The sequence below is a fragment of the Amblyomma mixtum genome, chromosome 9, assembly GCF_055824585.1.
Source record: "Amblyomma mixtum isolate Tamu chromosome 9, ASM5582458v1, whole genome shotgun sequence".
NCBI lineage: Eukaryota > Metazoa > Arthropoda > Arachnida > Ixodida > Ixodidae > Amblyomma > Amblyomma mixtum.
Window position 1 is genome coordinate 112573149 of NC_143020.1, and position 13603 is coordinate 112586751.

At 47.8% G+C, this 13603-nt stretch overlaps 1 protein-coding gene across 2 annotated transcripts in view; it reads left to right on the forward strand.

The window, feature by feature from the left end:
* Window positions 1-13603, forward strand: part of LOC149330766 (glutathione-specific gamma-glutamylcyclotransferase 1-like) — a 33129-nt gene that overhangs the window by 6064 nt on the left and 13462 nt on the right. Inside the window, exon 2 of one of the 2 annotated variants that reach the window (XM_089561425.1) lies at window positions 11391-11426. The exons of the other annotated variant lie outside the window; for it this stretch is intronic. Coding sequence (XP_089417551.1) covers window positions 11391-11426 — 36 coding nt within the window. The remainder of the gene's footprint in view (window positions 1-11390; window positions 11427-13603) is intronic. 2 annotated transcript variants of the gene reach the window in all.

Sequence of the window (13603 nt, forward strand, 5' to 3'; positions counted from 1 at the left end):
CACCATCTGGAATCCAGATATTAGCTCTGCTTCCCGATAACGTGCATACTGTAAATGGCGGTCAAGATATCAAAACAAAAAGGAACCTTGGTGTTATAGCGCCTCAGTATTATGTCAGGAAGTCCGAAACGGGCCCATCTTCGTATTTAATGCTCTCAGGCTTTTCGGTCTTCTCAGGGCCGAAGGAAGGGATCTCTTCCCCCTATGGACCATTCTGATGCATCCTCTCAGTTGTCCACCATCCGCCCCACATTTACAACGAATGGCGCACTTGAACCAGGTTTAGCACCACAGATAAACTGAACAACCGGCGGGAGGACAGCTCATACCCACTTACCACCGTTCGAACTAGAGGACTCGTCTTCGCCTGGGCAAATGCGGTCATCATCGGCATGGAATACATTGGCATGAGGATCCCGGATAGGTGTGATGCAGAGGAAAGGTGTGGTATAATGCGGGAAGGGAAGCGTACGTTAGGCCACGTATGACCGCACAGAGTTTCACTGATCAGCATCTTAATGCGACAGTTGTTGAGCACCTTGGCCGTGCGGTTTACTATAGAGACGAACTTATCTGTTGTGGGTGTAGGTACTACATTCTATTGTTGGTGTGTTGTGTCCAATCACGTGCACCTTTAGTTTGTTTTTGCAGCGACATATGATTGGTGGGTGTTTTCTGGAATGCACAACGTTCCAATTGGCATCGTATACCTTGTCGTGATTGTCCCTGTCCCTGGGACATTTTGCTCCATGAAGCAGGTTACGGTGGCCGTTTGGTCTGGCTATGCGGGCTCCATTCACGCACGTTAAATCAAAAGAGAGAAGGTGGGGTGTCGTTTCCCATGTGCCCTTGCTCCTTGCATGTTCAGTGCTGTGCTTCGGAACATGCAAGAACGGAGAGCGGGTGCTCTTGTGGATGTGCCACTTGTTGCATTGTGCTCTGAAGAGCGTACCGCCGCCCATGGTGCTAAGCGGAAGGTATTGGGGATCGTGATGACAGAGTTTGCGTTTCCAGAGGACCTACTTGAACTCCTGACAGTAGAAATAAGAGGAGAGCCCACATTACAAAATGTCGCAAAATGAGTGTCCAGGACGCCCATAAGCTTACTGCACCAGAGCTAGTTAGTTGTCTGGTTGGGTTAGCGCTAGGCATTCTAGGATGGAGAAAGATGGTCGGGTAAGTGGTTGTATTTGATGAGAACTAAACAGGGGACAGTGGTTCGTCTCGAGGCCAGCAATCAGGAAGGGGCAGCTAGCCTAAAGGTTTCGGCTCAACATAATTGCAGTTTAACGAAAGGCGGAGATGTCATGACACAGCAGTCTCAGGAACAAAGTTATTGGAGCCCCGCCGGGGTGGCTCAGTGGTTACGGCGCTCGGCTGCTGACCCGAAAGACGCGGGTTCGATCCCGGCCGCGGCGGCTGAATTTCTTGAATTCGAAATTCTAGAGGCCCGTGTGCTGTGCGATGTCAGTGCACGTTAAAGAACCCCAGGTGGTCGAAATTTCTGGAGCCCTTCACTACGGCGTCTCTCATAGCCTCAGTCGCTTTGGGACGTTAAACCCCAATAAACCAAACCAAAGTTATTGCAAGGCTTGTCCAACGTTTAGGGGGATCGCCCAATGTCGAGAAGGTTTGCAATAGGAGAGTAATTGCTCATTGGCATCCATCCAAGCGCAGCGATACTTCTACAAAGAAAAGCTATACAGCTTTCGTAGAAACTTCGTAGTTGAAGAAAAATTCGTCCTGGTCCGAGATTCGAACGCGGAACCGCGGCCCCTCCGGGGCATTTGCTCTTCCAGTTGAGCTAGCCGGGACAGCTGAGTTCTTAGAGCAACTGCCCCGGACAGGCGATGGTCTGGGACTCGAACCCCGGACCAGGACGAATTTTTCTTCAACTACGAAGTTTCTGAGAAAACTGTATAGCTTTCCTTTGTAGCCGTGGGGCTGCGCTTTTGTGTACACTCCCTATTATTGTAAGGCTACATCCATTTTGCGCATTGGTATATACTCCTTGGTATTGCAAAGCTACATCCATTTAAGACAAACGCCCACAGTGCAACAAAGTTTACTGTTGAGTGAGTTAGAAACTTCAACTGGAAAAGAACAATACTCTGCTGCAAAGACCGTGCACAGTCAGCGACTCCGACGCTTGCATTGCATTCCTGCTGAAATTTTGAAATGCACAAGTATCCAATCCTTTGTCTGGTAAACCGTCACCTTCTGGCCGGAAAATTTACATCACCGTGTGAGAGTAATTGGTGCTATCTTCCCATCAGGTTCATCCTAATTACATATTTATAAACGAGCTAGGCGTACCCGTTTTCTAAACTCCACTACGCTCTTCAAGAGCAGATTTGTTTGTAAAACCACCGGCAGGGGCGCCTATGGCGATCCTACGGGACGTTCTCGCGAGTCTTCACTCGCCCAGTGACCGTGCGAAAGAGAGCTTCGCGCAAAGCAGAGTACGGATGAAGACGCTTGCGTGCCTCGTCGCCGTTAATACGCCAGCGACGATGACGGCGGCTGGGTTGGCGCCGCAGGGAAGCGCTTTCGGGGCTGCCTTTTGCGCTCGGTGACTCGCTCCCCGTGCGTGCTATGCAACCCGTCATTTGGCCATCGTGCATCTCCGGCCCCAGGGCGAGTCTCTTTCTAAGCTCGTGCGCTTTTCCCACGTGTTTATATACAGTGGTGTGTGTGTGCGGGTCGTCGTCTTTTTTCGGAAGGTGGTGGCGAGCTTTGATGCTGGTTTCGGGGTTACCTTGGAAAGGGAAGATGAAAGGCGTGAGAAGCCGAGAGATGGCGCGACGTGGTGGAATAGGAATCGCGGCTGGATTGTGACTCCCGTTAATCGCTTGCCGGGGCCGCCGCGGTGGCTCAGTGGCTATGGCGCTCGGCTGCTGAGTCGAAAGACGCGGGTTCGATCCTGGCAGCGGCGGTCGTATTTCGAGGGAGGCGAAATTCTAGAGGCTCGTGTACTGTGCGATGTCAGTGCATGGTAAAAACCCCAGGTGGTCGAAATTTCCGGAGCCCTTCACTACGGCGTCCCTCATAACCTGAGTTGCTTTGGGACGTTAAAAGCATTCCCCATTGGTTTTCTATGGTAGTCTTAACTGTTCTGTGCGAGCGACGGAAACACTATAAAAGAAAGATTTTTCTACGCGTCGAAAGAATGGACCATCACCTTCAGTATGTCTATACCAGTGTCTTACAGTTTTGAAGTTTTCAAAATTCTCGCCGACGAATGTTGGACAGGTATACGGTGATCGGCGCGCAGGGGGCTTTTGCGGGAGTAAACGACATTCGCAGCGTAATGCGTTTTGACAGAGAACTCTCGTGTTCATGTGTTGGTCAAAAAGAATCTCACTCACGGAGAGGCGCATTTTCGAGAGTGCGCCCTGCGTGGTTATGTGCTCACGGGGGGCTTGGCTAATGTAAGCCTTGTAGTGCACGATCAAGCTAACGGGAGGGGGCTTAGTAGGGGACAGCTATATCACTGCCTCTGCCATTTAATTCCGTAGCAAGTCGAAAAGTCTGACTTCTAATTAGGCTTGTAACCTTTAATTCTCGGAGAAGCAATGCCTCATTTAAGATGTTAAATTTGTCTCCACCATTATCATACGTGATAGTCATGCTCACGGGCTGTGTAGTCTATCAGTTGTTAGCAATTTTTACAGTCTAGAACTGATTCTGGACACCCTTGGCAAGCTTAAAGGGAGAGAGTCATTATGTGCAGCAACTGATGCCACGACGAGACTTTTTCTTCTTTCTTTGGGGGGGGGGGGGGGGGGGGGGGGGGGTAGAGGGGCGTCAGCTTAGAAGACGTCAAGGTATGAACCGAAGAGAAAACTGATTCATGTTTCTTTCAGTTGGTCACGGGAGCCTAGAGAAAACGTCGAAACAACTAAAGACAGCACTGCGCGATTGATACCCTTTCGCCTTCACTTAACGCCATGCCAGAGTCCCCTGGCGTTCTTCTTCGAAACGAATTGACCTGTGGATATTCGTAGCTCCACTCCTAACACATTTCCACGCCATTCTAACTCGACCGCACCTCACTCTCGAACCCCGTAGCCGCACCGAGGGGACGCCCCCCGTGTCAACGCCACGCGAAGCCCTACGCAGCCACGCAATTAAAAGAAGAGTGCCTGTCTTGTTCTTACTTCGGCACGACTTGAGGTCTCGGACCGTTTCCTATTTTCTCGTACGTCCATCATACGCCCTCTCCACGCACGCTGTGTGTCACCTACACCCTTCCTCAGACATTTTCAAAGATTACTAAAAAAAAGAGGAAGACCAAAGCCCTCCGTTGCGCCTCCGCTCTGGTTGTAGGCGTAGAGCGGGTGGGTGGCGCTCTAATAATTCGCCGCACGTGGTCAGGATGTTTGGAAGAAAGATGGCGGCTTCGAACGGCTGTCCGTCCCGGCCGCGCCGGGGCATCCAGGAATGTTAATTAACCGTGCGGCTTTGGCATCCGCTATTTTTTCTTCCCGTCTGATTAGTGCGTACTCCTGTCTCTGCACAAATCTGTGCAGCTCTGCGCATGCTTAGAGAGAAGGGCTGTAGGGTACAAGTTTAGTGCGGGCCCGAAAGCAATGGCACAGTGGGACCGCATTCTGATTATCCTTATCCCTGAATCCTTTTTTCTCGTTTATTATTAATACTTGGCCATTGTACGGCTCTGTCGCGTCAGCAAAATGTGTCCGCGATTTTGTCCGCACGACTACATCGTTCCCTTAAGATAAATGCGTAAAAGTGTGATTGCAATAGACAGCGTGACATAAAACGTTGCCGTGGGAAAAATCTGGTTGATGAGGTGTAATTAGATAACTAATAAAGCGCGAAAAAATTCACTTAGACGTCAAAATAGTCATGGTGGTCGATCTACTACATGGGCGTCAGAAAAGCCACGGACGTCGTTATAGCCTGCGGACGTTTTGCTTTCGCATTGCTCCAGTGCGGGTCGCCGCTGTGATCTCAGTTTTTTATTTCCATATAAAAACCTAAGAGAGGCATAAGGATTATCTCTCTCAAGGAGCTCCGTAGTACCTGAAGTTGGGATCTCACGAAGCTACAAATGCGCGATAATCCGCTAACTTTATGAGCAAAGCCTGTGAGAGTGTTCGCCGATGGTCGAAACCCCAGGTGGTCGAAATTTCCGGAGCCCTCCACTACGGCGTCTCTCATAGCCTGAGTCGCTTTGGGACGTTAAACATAGTTAAACCCCATAAACCAGCACCGATTCCCTGATACTATCGTCTTGGGTGCGTTGTGAATTCTTGTTTCCTATTGGCTTGTGCAAAGGTACTCTTAACCTGTTAAGGATACTGGCTGAGTACTATTCAAGGCCACCACTTGTCGTCAAAAAATAAAAGAATCACAAGAAAAAAAAAGGAAAGGAGGGGAAGAGCGGAAAAAGCAGATTACATCACGACTCAACTTATGGGACAGCACAGAAAGGTACACGGGACTTGCGCTAACCCACAACTGTTTATTCCCCTTCGAGTTGTTCGCGCTTTCGCATATGTCGCGCTGCAAAGTAATGCGCCTTTAATCGTATGCGAGGCCATGATCCTAGGATATCAGACTCTACAATAATGGCATGCAACAGGAAGCTGCCTCATGCCACTTGAGGTTTGCGGTGATACGGCGGTAATTGTTTCTGGAGGAGCTGCACTGTGCCTATGGATATTGTGCACACTTAGGACTGTTTGGAGTGGAGCTTAATGCCCCCGTCGGTGGACAGGAAAGAATACGTGCAAACGTGGCGTTCGTACTCACTTCGCCACGATCCGTTCGGTACCTTCAACAAGGCTGCACACAAATACAGGCTGACAGCGCAATGAAAACTGGGAGCGGCCGCTCCGTCTCTCCTAATTGAATGCTACTGCCTGGGACGGCACTCTCCACGTCCGCGAATGTTGCCTTTCTTTTTCTTCCTTTCAGAGAGAGAAGGGCCGGAGGGGATGCACACGCGAGCGTTTCTTCTCAGCTCAAGCACGGGAGCTGCTATCCGCTCAGTGATGGGTGTCTTAGCATTCGTAAATCGTTGCGTAAGCGCGCTGTAATTGATGAGGAGGAGAGTTAGAGACGATGGGCACCAACGTGAGCCCTTTGGCGTGAAGCGAATTTATTTTCTCCCAACTATGTGTACGTGTTCGACACCCAAGCGTCTTGTACATTTTTTTCTTGTTGTTTTGTTTGTTGCTAAAACCAGGCGAGTGGTTTGCGCATTCTTGTAACAGGTGCCACGCCAAATTGTTTAGGCGGGGAAATAGTTATGTGAAGTTAATATCACACAGTAAGGGGGGGATTGTGGATGTGCCCAAGCTCGAGTAAAACACGTTATTGGGCAAGTTGGTAACATTCCTGATTCATACCGGCAGCGAAGAAGCACAAACACGCAGAGAAGGAACACGCTTCTTCCCTTTCTGTACTCTTTCTCTTCGTTCTCCTCCGAGACAGGCACACTCTAAACATGCCTATACAGGTGTCGAAAGGGAATAAACTGCCCTTTGATTAACTCCCTTTTAGGGGAATGGTATGCTGCCCAAGCCCTGTGGTAGATTTCGATAACTAGAAACCAATACGGAACGCTTATGGTTGGCAACGGAAGAAATTTCCACCTCAAAACATGCGAAGATCGGGGTAGATTTCCATCGCTAAAAATTAATAGGGAACGCTTATGGTTGGCAACGAAACAAATTTCCACCACAAAACATGCGAAGTTCTAGCAGTTACGAAGATTTAAAACGATGTTTCAATCTTCCATGTTCGCTAGCCTCATGATCTCCAGTGTCCCCTTTAAAAGGCCCATCCCAGTGCTAGCGGCACCAATTTACTATGCTTTGCAGTGGGAATATACTTCCGTTGACAAGAGTAAGCATTCTGTATATTTAGTAATGGAAATCTACCCCAGGCTTTGAGCACCGAATCCTGCCCTTAAACGAAAGTGCGCTAGGGGACACCTTATTCACCTTTTATTCTCTTATAGGCTAATCCATCTTTAGAATGTAGACATATTGTGCCTTCTTTCGGTGGCAGCTACTAACATGTTCCTTATTCTTTTCCCAATATGTCTGTGGTCATGCTTTCAAACTGAACAGCGAACAGCAGTCTGATTAGCAACTAGATCACGTGTATTTTAGTCGTTTTAGTTATTTTAGTTATTTTAGGGAGAGCGTTCATTTATTGTTCGCACAGAGTCCACAGCGCACCTGAAGCTTCGCAGGGCTTGGCCTCACTTTGTCTATAGCCCCACTTTCGACGCACTGAACACAAACTTCTCGTATATGAGATGCTGTGATCCAGTGAGGTCATTCACCGTGGTCTAGCACCCACCATCTCGCAGACTCGTAATTTTTCGTGAAGCCCTGGCTGACAAAGACGAGCAGATTATAGTATTTTTCTTATGTCTTAGCACAAAAAGTTTGGCTGTGCTTTTGGAAACCAACTTTTCGTAACCACAGAAATTATTGCCGTGTTTCAATTACGTGGTCTCCTATCGTAAAGACCAACTAGCTCTGTCGCGGCGTCAGTTTGACTGCGCCCTCTTGCTACGGCAAAGGCCATGCACATTGTCGCAGGAATCACTGTAGAGCGATTCCTAGAGTGGGCCTCTACGCCCCGATTTCAGCTCGCTTCCATTCTCGATTTTGTCCTACGCCTTCACGGACAAGAGCTGGCCCTTTAACTTTGGGAATGGCGCTCTTTTGCATTAGTTACCCTTGCGGGATAAAAATGGGACTTCGTCATTGTCCCAAAGCTCCGATCTCGCGACATGGGCACCTCTTTGAGGACAACGGAACAGTGGGTTTGGGTTTATGTCGGTTTAACGTCCCAAAGCGACTCGGGCTATGAGGGGACGCGTAGTGGAGGGCTACGCAAATTTCCACCACCTGGGGTTCTTTAACGTGCTCTGACATCGCACAGTACACGGGCCTCTAGAATTTCGCCTCCATCGAAATTGGACCGCCGCGGCCGGGATCGCACCCGCGTCTTTCGGGCCAGCAGCCGAGCACCATAACGACTGATCGACCGCGGCGGCACAACTGAAGACTTTGCAGTAATCGAAAAAAGTGATCTCGCTTCAAGAATTTCTGTCTACATACGATAGGAATGAGTAAAGCTTTTGATTGCACGATCCAAACCCTGATTGTGAACATAGGAGAAGAGGACACCCAGTAGGGACCAGGTGGAGAGCGCCATAGCCGTTGAACCACCGCAGCAAATCGTGGGCAGATTTGCTTCTGTTGTGCCCCCCCCCCCCCCCCTTCCTTCAAACCCCGCGTTTTCTCTTTTAAGAATTTGCAACGTTTCTTCACAAAGCCGCTTCGTTGCTAGGCGCCGTCAAATATAAGGGTATGCCTGCAGCTCTGAGGTATATAGCATAAAGGCTGGCTTTCGCGCTAATGCAGGCCTATAGATCGGTGTACTGCGGACACAGCTTTTCAATTGATACGCGGCATATTCTCGAAAGGGATACCGACGTATTGATCACTTGGGAATAAGAATAGCTAAGAACGGTCTTTGACGGTGGCTCCTGGCGCCGTATCCAGGATACGAGAAAGTACAAGATGAAAGGAAGAGTGATGTATCGACAAACTTGCATGGTTTCCAAAAATATTCGGGTTTTATTCGTGTCTTATAATCGCATGCATGTAGGGCTGACAGCCTGCTTCTCATGTCTTGTTCGCCTTTCCGCGTTTCTATGGTTGTGACTTTATATGCAGGCTCGTGCATTTACGGAATAAAGTTATCGAACCAGCAGTATCTTTCTTAGTTCGATGGTGCGGCGTCGGTTTCGGTCAGGTATACCAATGACAGGCTGCGGCTGGAGACTTCTGTGTTCAGAGTTCAGAAATTGTTCAAGCCGCCTGTACGCATATGTTTTACCGCTATTTAAGTGCCTAATTTTCTTTTGATTTATTATCCTCATGCGTCCTTGTGAAGGACGATACAGGCACGAAATAAATTGCATGATTTTACCCTGTATTCTTGTACAGCAAACATTCCCCCCCTATAAAATGCGAGTCGTCTGAGATGTGCAGTACATGCAATTGTTCCGTGAGATCACGAGGAATTTGGGGGTAATGCAGCTCCGCGCGTTTTTTAAAGACACTGTACTGTTTTTTTTTTTTTAAATATGACTTGTTTCCAATTGGCAGTGGTTGCTTCATTGACGCTTACTTGGGAGTTAAGTAAAATCTGGAAAACGTACCACTCAGTTCGTCAAAAAGCACCTGCACCTTCATAGTTCAATCGTGGCGTGGTTAATATTTTTTTTTAACTTTTTAATCAATTTTATGGCGTTCAGACAGCATGTGTAATTAGACGCTCTTGCTCTTGGTCGTGTCTCCATCAGCTTTCAGTCACGCGTCTTTATACTGCTGTTGTTATGACTGTCTTTTTTTTTAATTTTTCTTTTCTCACGGTGTAGCTCGGGGTGTTTATTTTTGCTTGGCAGTCAGCAGGAGCTCTATTTGGACTGAGGGCGCTCGTTTAATTTGTTTCTCATTTGTTCTCTTTTTGGGACTCTGTGAACATTACCGGCCCGGTTTCCACGACCAGGGTCAAATTAGTTACAGCAAGAATGGACGCTACGCACCAGAATAGATAATGGGCTTCCCGGAATTAACTAGTAAAGCAGTACAGTTAGCAACCAGCCACGGCGCGACAATTGTTCCAACAATAGTTTTTTCAAACTGGGTCGAGCATTTTGCGGTTATTATTTTCCAGTTCCGTCTCGAATGCGGGAGAAATGTACCTCTAATTTTAATACGTTAAAAAAGAAACAAGAAATGGAGGGGGATTGCCATCTCTTACAGCTCATAATGAGCCGCCTGTAACTAAATTTAACCAGCTTTCCCAGGCGCTCATGTTGTTCTTAATTTACACTCGCCCATTGGTGTTCTAAAAAAGAGATGCCGAGATAGGACCAAGTGACATCCTTTTGGCCACGATAAAGCACGCTACTGTGCTCACGGCCCTCCTCAGTCAAGCGATGGAGCTTGCACTTCTTTTTTCCTAGCTCTGTCGTGACCCGTTCTGGAATGCAGCTCCCCTGCAGTACGATGCCTTCTTTTGTTTTTTCATCCGTCAGTTTTTCCCCCGTGAAAGACAATAAAGCCATATCCCATGGAGAGGGGGGGGGGGGGGGGGGGCAAACACGGTGGCGGATTTCCCGTAAAGCACCTTCCGCCGCGATTCAAGACAAATGACTCCGGAGCCAAAGGAGGAGAATATGATGATTATGATGTAGAATGCTCGATGCTTGCTTCCTGACCTAATCACTTGCGATGCCGTGGGAGGGGATGGGTGTATAGCTTGCCTCGAGGTAGCCAGGAATCCTTGTTTACGACCATTCCGGCCTCACGAATCCTGCCCTCCGTTTTTTTTTTTTGTACCTTCGTTGCCCCTGTATACTATACCACATGCGGCATACGCTAGGGCGGGGAACAGCGAAGTTCACTGTCTTTGGCAGAGGGGTCACGTCGTCGTTTGTCTTTCGGCTGAGCCGTGGAATCAAGCGCCGTGTTGGCATCTGCCTTCTCGTATGCACGCTTTGATGCCATTCAGGCGGTTTCCTTCGTTTCTATGATTTGTTGCCGAGGGGGCAGAAAAACAAGGTAAAGAATTGGAGATAGAATCGAGTGTTGTTTCGTAGTCATCAGTGTTGTACAAGTAAGGTTGAGCGACCTCTGAGGTGAACGTACTTGCGTCGAAAACGTTCGTTTTGTTTGGGGTGATAGAATATTGATTGAATCTAGACGAGTGCCTTTTTTTTTTGGTGGAAGTTGTTTATGAGCAGTTTTTTTTTTCTCTTACCGTAAGACTTGCGAATACAGGACAAACCTAAATTTAAAAGCAATGTTTTGGAAGGTATCGGAAGAATGTATCATTCCAATCAGTCGGTTCATAACAGTATGCTACAATATTGCGCAGTTGCCTCACAGTTGAATGTATTGTCCAAGAAAGCTGGGCTTCCGTTCGGCTGCCGACGCTGACAGCGTTTGTACAGTTACTGTGAGCTGTAAAATTATACCTGCCGCTCCTTAGTCAATCAGTGTTTGATTTGCACCAGCTTTTGAATTGTTCTTTTATCGTTCTTGGTCTGTATGGCTAACTAGCAATTTCAGTTTGGTGGTCTTTGATGAGTAATCGATACTAATGCTTTTATACTCGATTACAGCCTCGACGATACAGTCACTGGCAAATCTGTGCTGTGGCGAAGTAAAGTAGCATCAAAACTACTTTACTTCACCACTTTGGAAACTATGGTTAAAAGCCTATAGTTTCTCACCTTTCGCACATGCTGCGGACTTTGTAAACTCGTTTAAAAAACCAAATTTACTGCTGAAGATTTTGACCGCCTGCCCTTGGTTGCATTTCAGATCGGCCGGGTGGCAACTCTTGTGGAACGTGAAGAGGTGAGCTTTTGGATGCTTCGTTTTTTGTTCACAGACGTTTATGTTTTGCCACAAAGCTATATAAAGGAAGCCAACAGTCACTGAACCCCAGGAGCATAGGGGAATCTTTCTTTTTCTTCAATTCGCGGTGTTGATCAATGGGACATTAATAGTGTAATTATTTTATTACTTAGATATAATTGATTAGAAAGCAGAAGCAAATATACAACCACATGCCGCCGGTGGGACCCGAACTCACGACCTTATTATGTATAATTATGTAACTTTTAATGCCTACTGTTCGTCTGCGGGTGTGCGTTTCTCTCAGATGAGAAGAAAGGGACTCATTTGCCTCTTGCTGTTTTCTGTCTTTGAGATGGCATTGATTGCCTATGGTTTGTTTCGCTGCAACAGCGACCGCATCATGAAAACTACCCGCGCTATACTTCACTACACTGTGCACTATAGACCAGAAGAAACGACAAAACACATTCCTTTCTTAAGGAATGAAAACGTTTGTAGACACTCTTAAATATTTGCTCTCGTGTCATTTGCTTCAATGGCACTTCATTCGGCCTGTACAGCATTCACAGTGGACGGACAATGACAAAAAAATTAGGAGTCACTTTGGCGACTAAAGTGGTGCAAGGCGAAAGCCTGAGTACAGCATTCTGCCACGAATGTGGTTGTGAATGATGATTCAAGTGCTACCAGCGAATGACGCGTCCATTGGCTGTCTGCGTGTGTTACTGATGTGTGGTTAACATGTTAAGCTTCGCCTGTAAGAGTGGAACGCGACAGCGTCTTGCAACGCTGCCAGGGAGTCCACAGAACGCCATCGCCAATTCGGCTGTACGCCTTGCTGGGCGGTAAATTTATTTTTTGAGGAAAGGAAATGTATCTCTCTCGCATATCTGGGTGGACACCTGCACCTCGCCGTAAGGGAAAGGGGGAAGATGGGAGTGAACGAAGACGGCGTATTAGCTAGACGCGCCTTTGTTCATTCCAAACCATTCAGCTGGCATTACGGAGTGGCTAGCGTGCTCGTATCGCACTCCGGAGACCCTGGTTCGATTCCCCAACTCGACCAATTTCGTTCTCGGTTTTATTGATTTATGCGGTCTAACTAGAAAGGTTAATTAGGCTATTTCATATTTATATCATTGTATTTCTATCCATCGTGTTCTGTCATTCACCTGTCAAATGTTGGAACTGTCTAGGATGTTCGACACAACGTATATGAAACGAGCAACGTCGAACTGAGTGGGGAAGTGCGTGGTGGTGGAGCGAACGCGGCTTCGTACTTATCTGTTTTTTTTCAGCAGCGTCTCCTTCCGCGGACGCTGTTGTCGCTGCGACGAGCGTCTTTCTTTTCTTTTCCTCTGTCTTTGACCTCTTCATTCTCCTCTATCTTAATTAGGCTAATTGATTAATTAAGCAATTAACTAAACTCAGTCCCACTTAGTTGGAGCATCACTACACGATCCCTTTGATTGGTTGCACGGTTACTAGCCAAAGTACAATTGGCCCCATTTGAAATTCGCGCACTGTGACGTCACGAGCATTTCGACCAATTGAAAAGCGTGACATTTTCTGTCGAAAACTCCTGCTTACAACGATGAGGCATTAAAGGCTTCCGCCTTAAAAGTTTAGTTTAGTTTATTGGTGTTTAACGTCCCATAGCGACTGAAGCTACGAGAGACGCCGTAGTGAAGGGCTTCGGAAATTTCGACCACATGGGGTTCTTTAACGTGCACTGACATCGCACAGCACACGGGCCTCTAGAATTTCGCCTTCATCGAAATTCAGCCGCCGCGGCCGGGATCGAACCCGCGTCTTCCTGGTCAGCAGCCGAGCGCCGTAACCACTGAGCCACCGCGGCGGGGCAATGACAAAAAAGTTGCATCCCACCGCCGCAGTCGTTCAATGGCGCATGTGTAGTTTGACATGCTGCTTGTGTGTTCCATCCCATAACTTATTGGTTGTAAAGTGAAAGCTTCACAAATGCGAGGTGACAGCTTTTAGTGGTGTGTGATTAGCTGATGAGCGTGCGAGAACAGCCCACTTTGTGAAGCCGTCACCCCGAGCTCGTAGTCTCCGCACAGTTGGCAACAACTTGCAAGAAAGGGTACGCTTATACCTTAGCGCTGTCTATTCCTTAGCGTTATTACACGTCCAGCATTCTTGGACAAAAATTT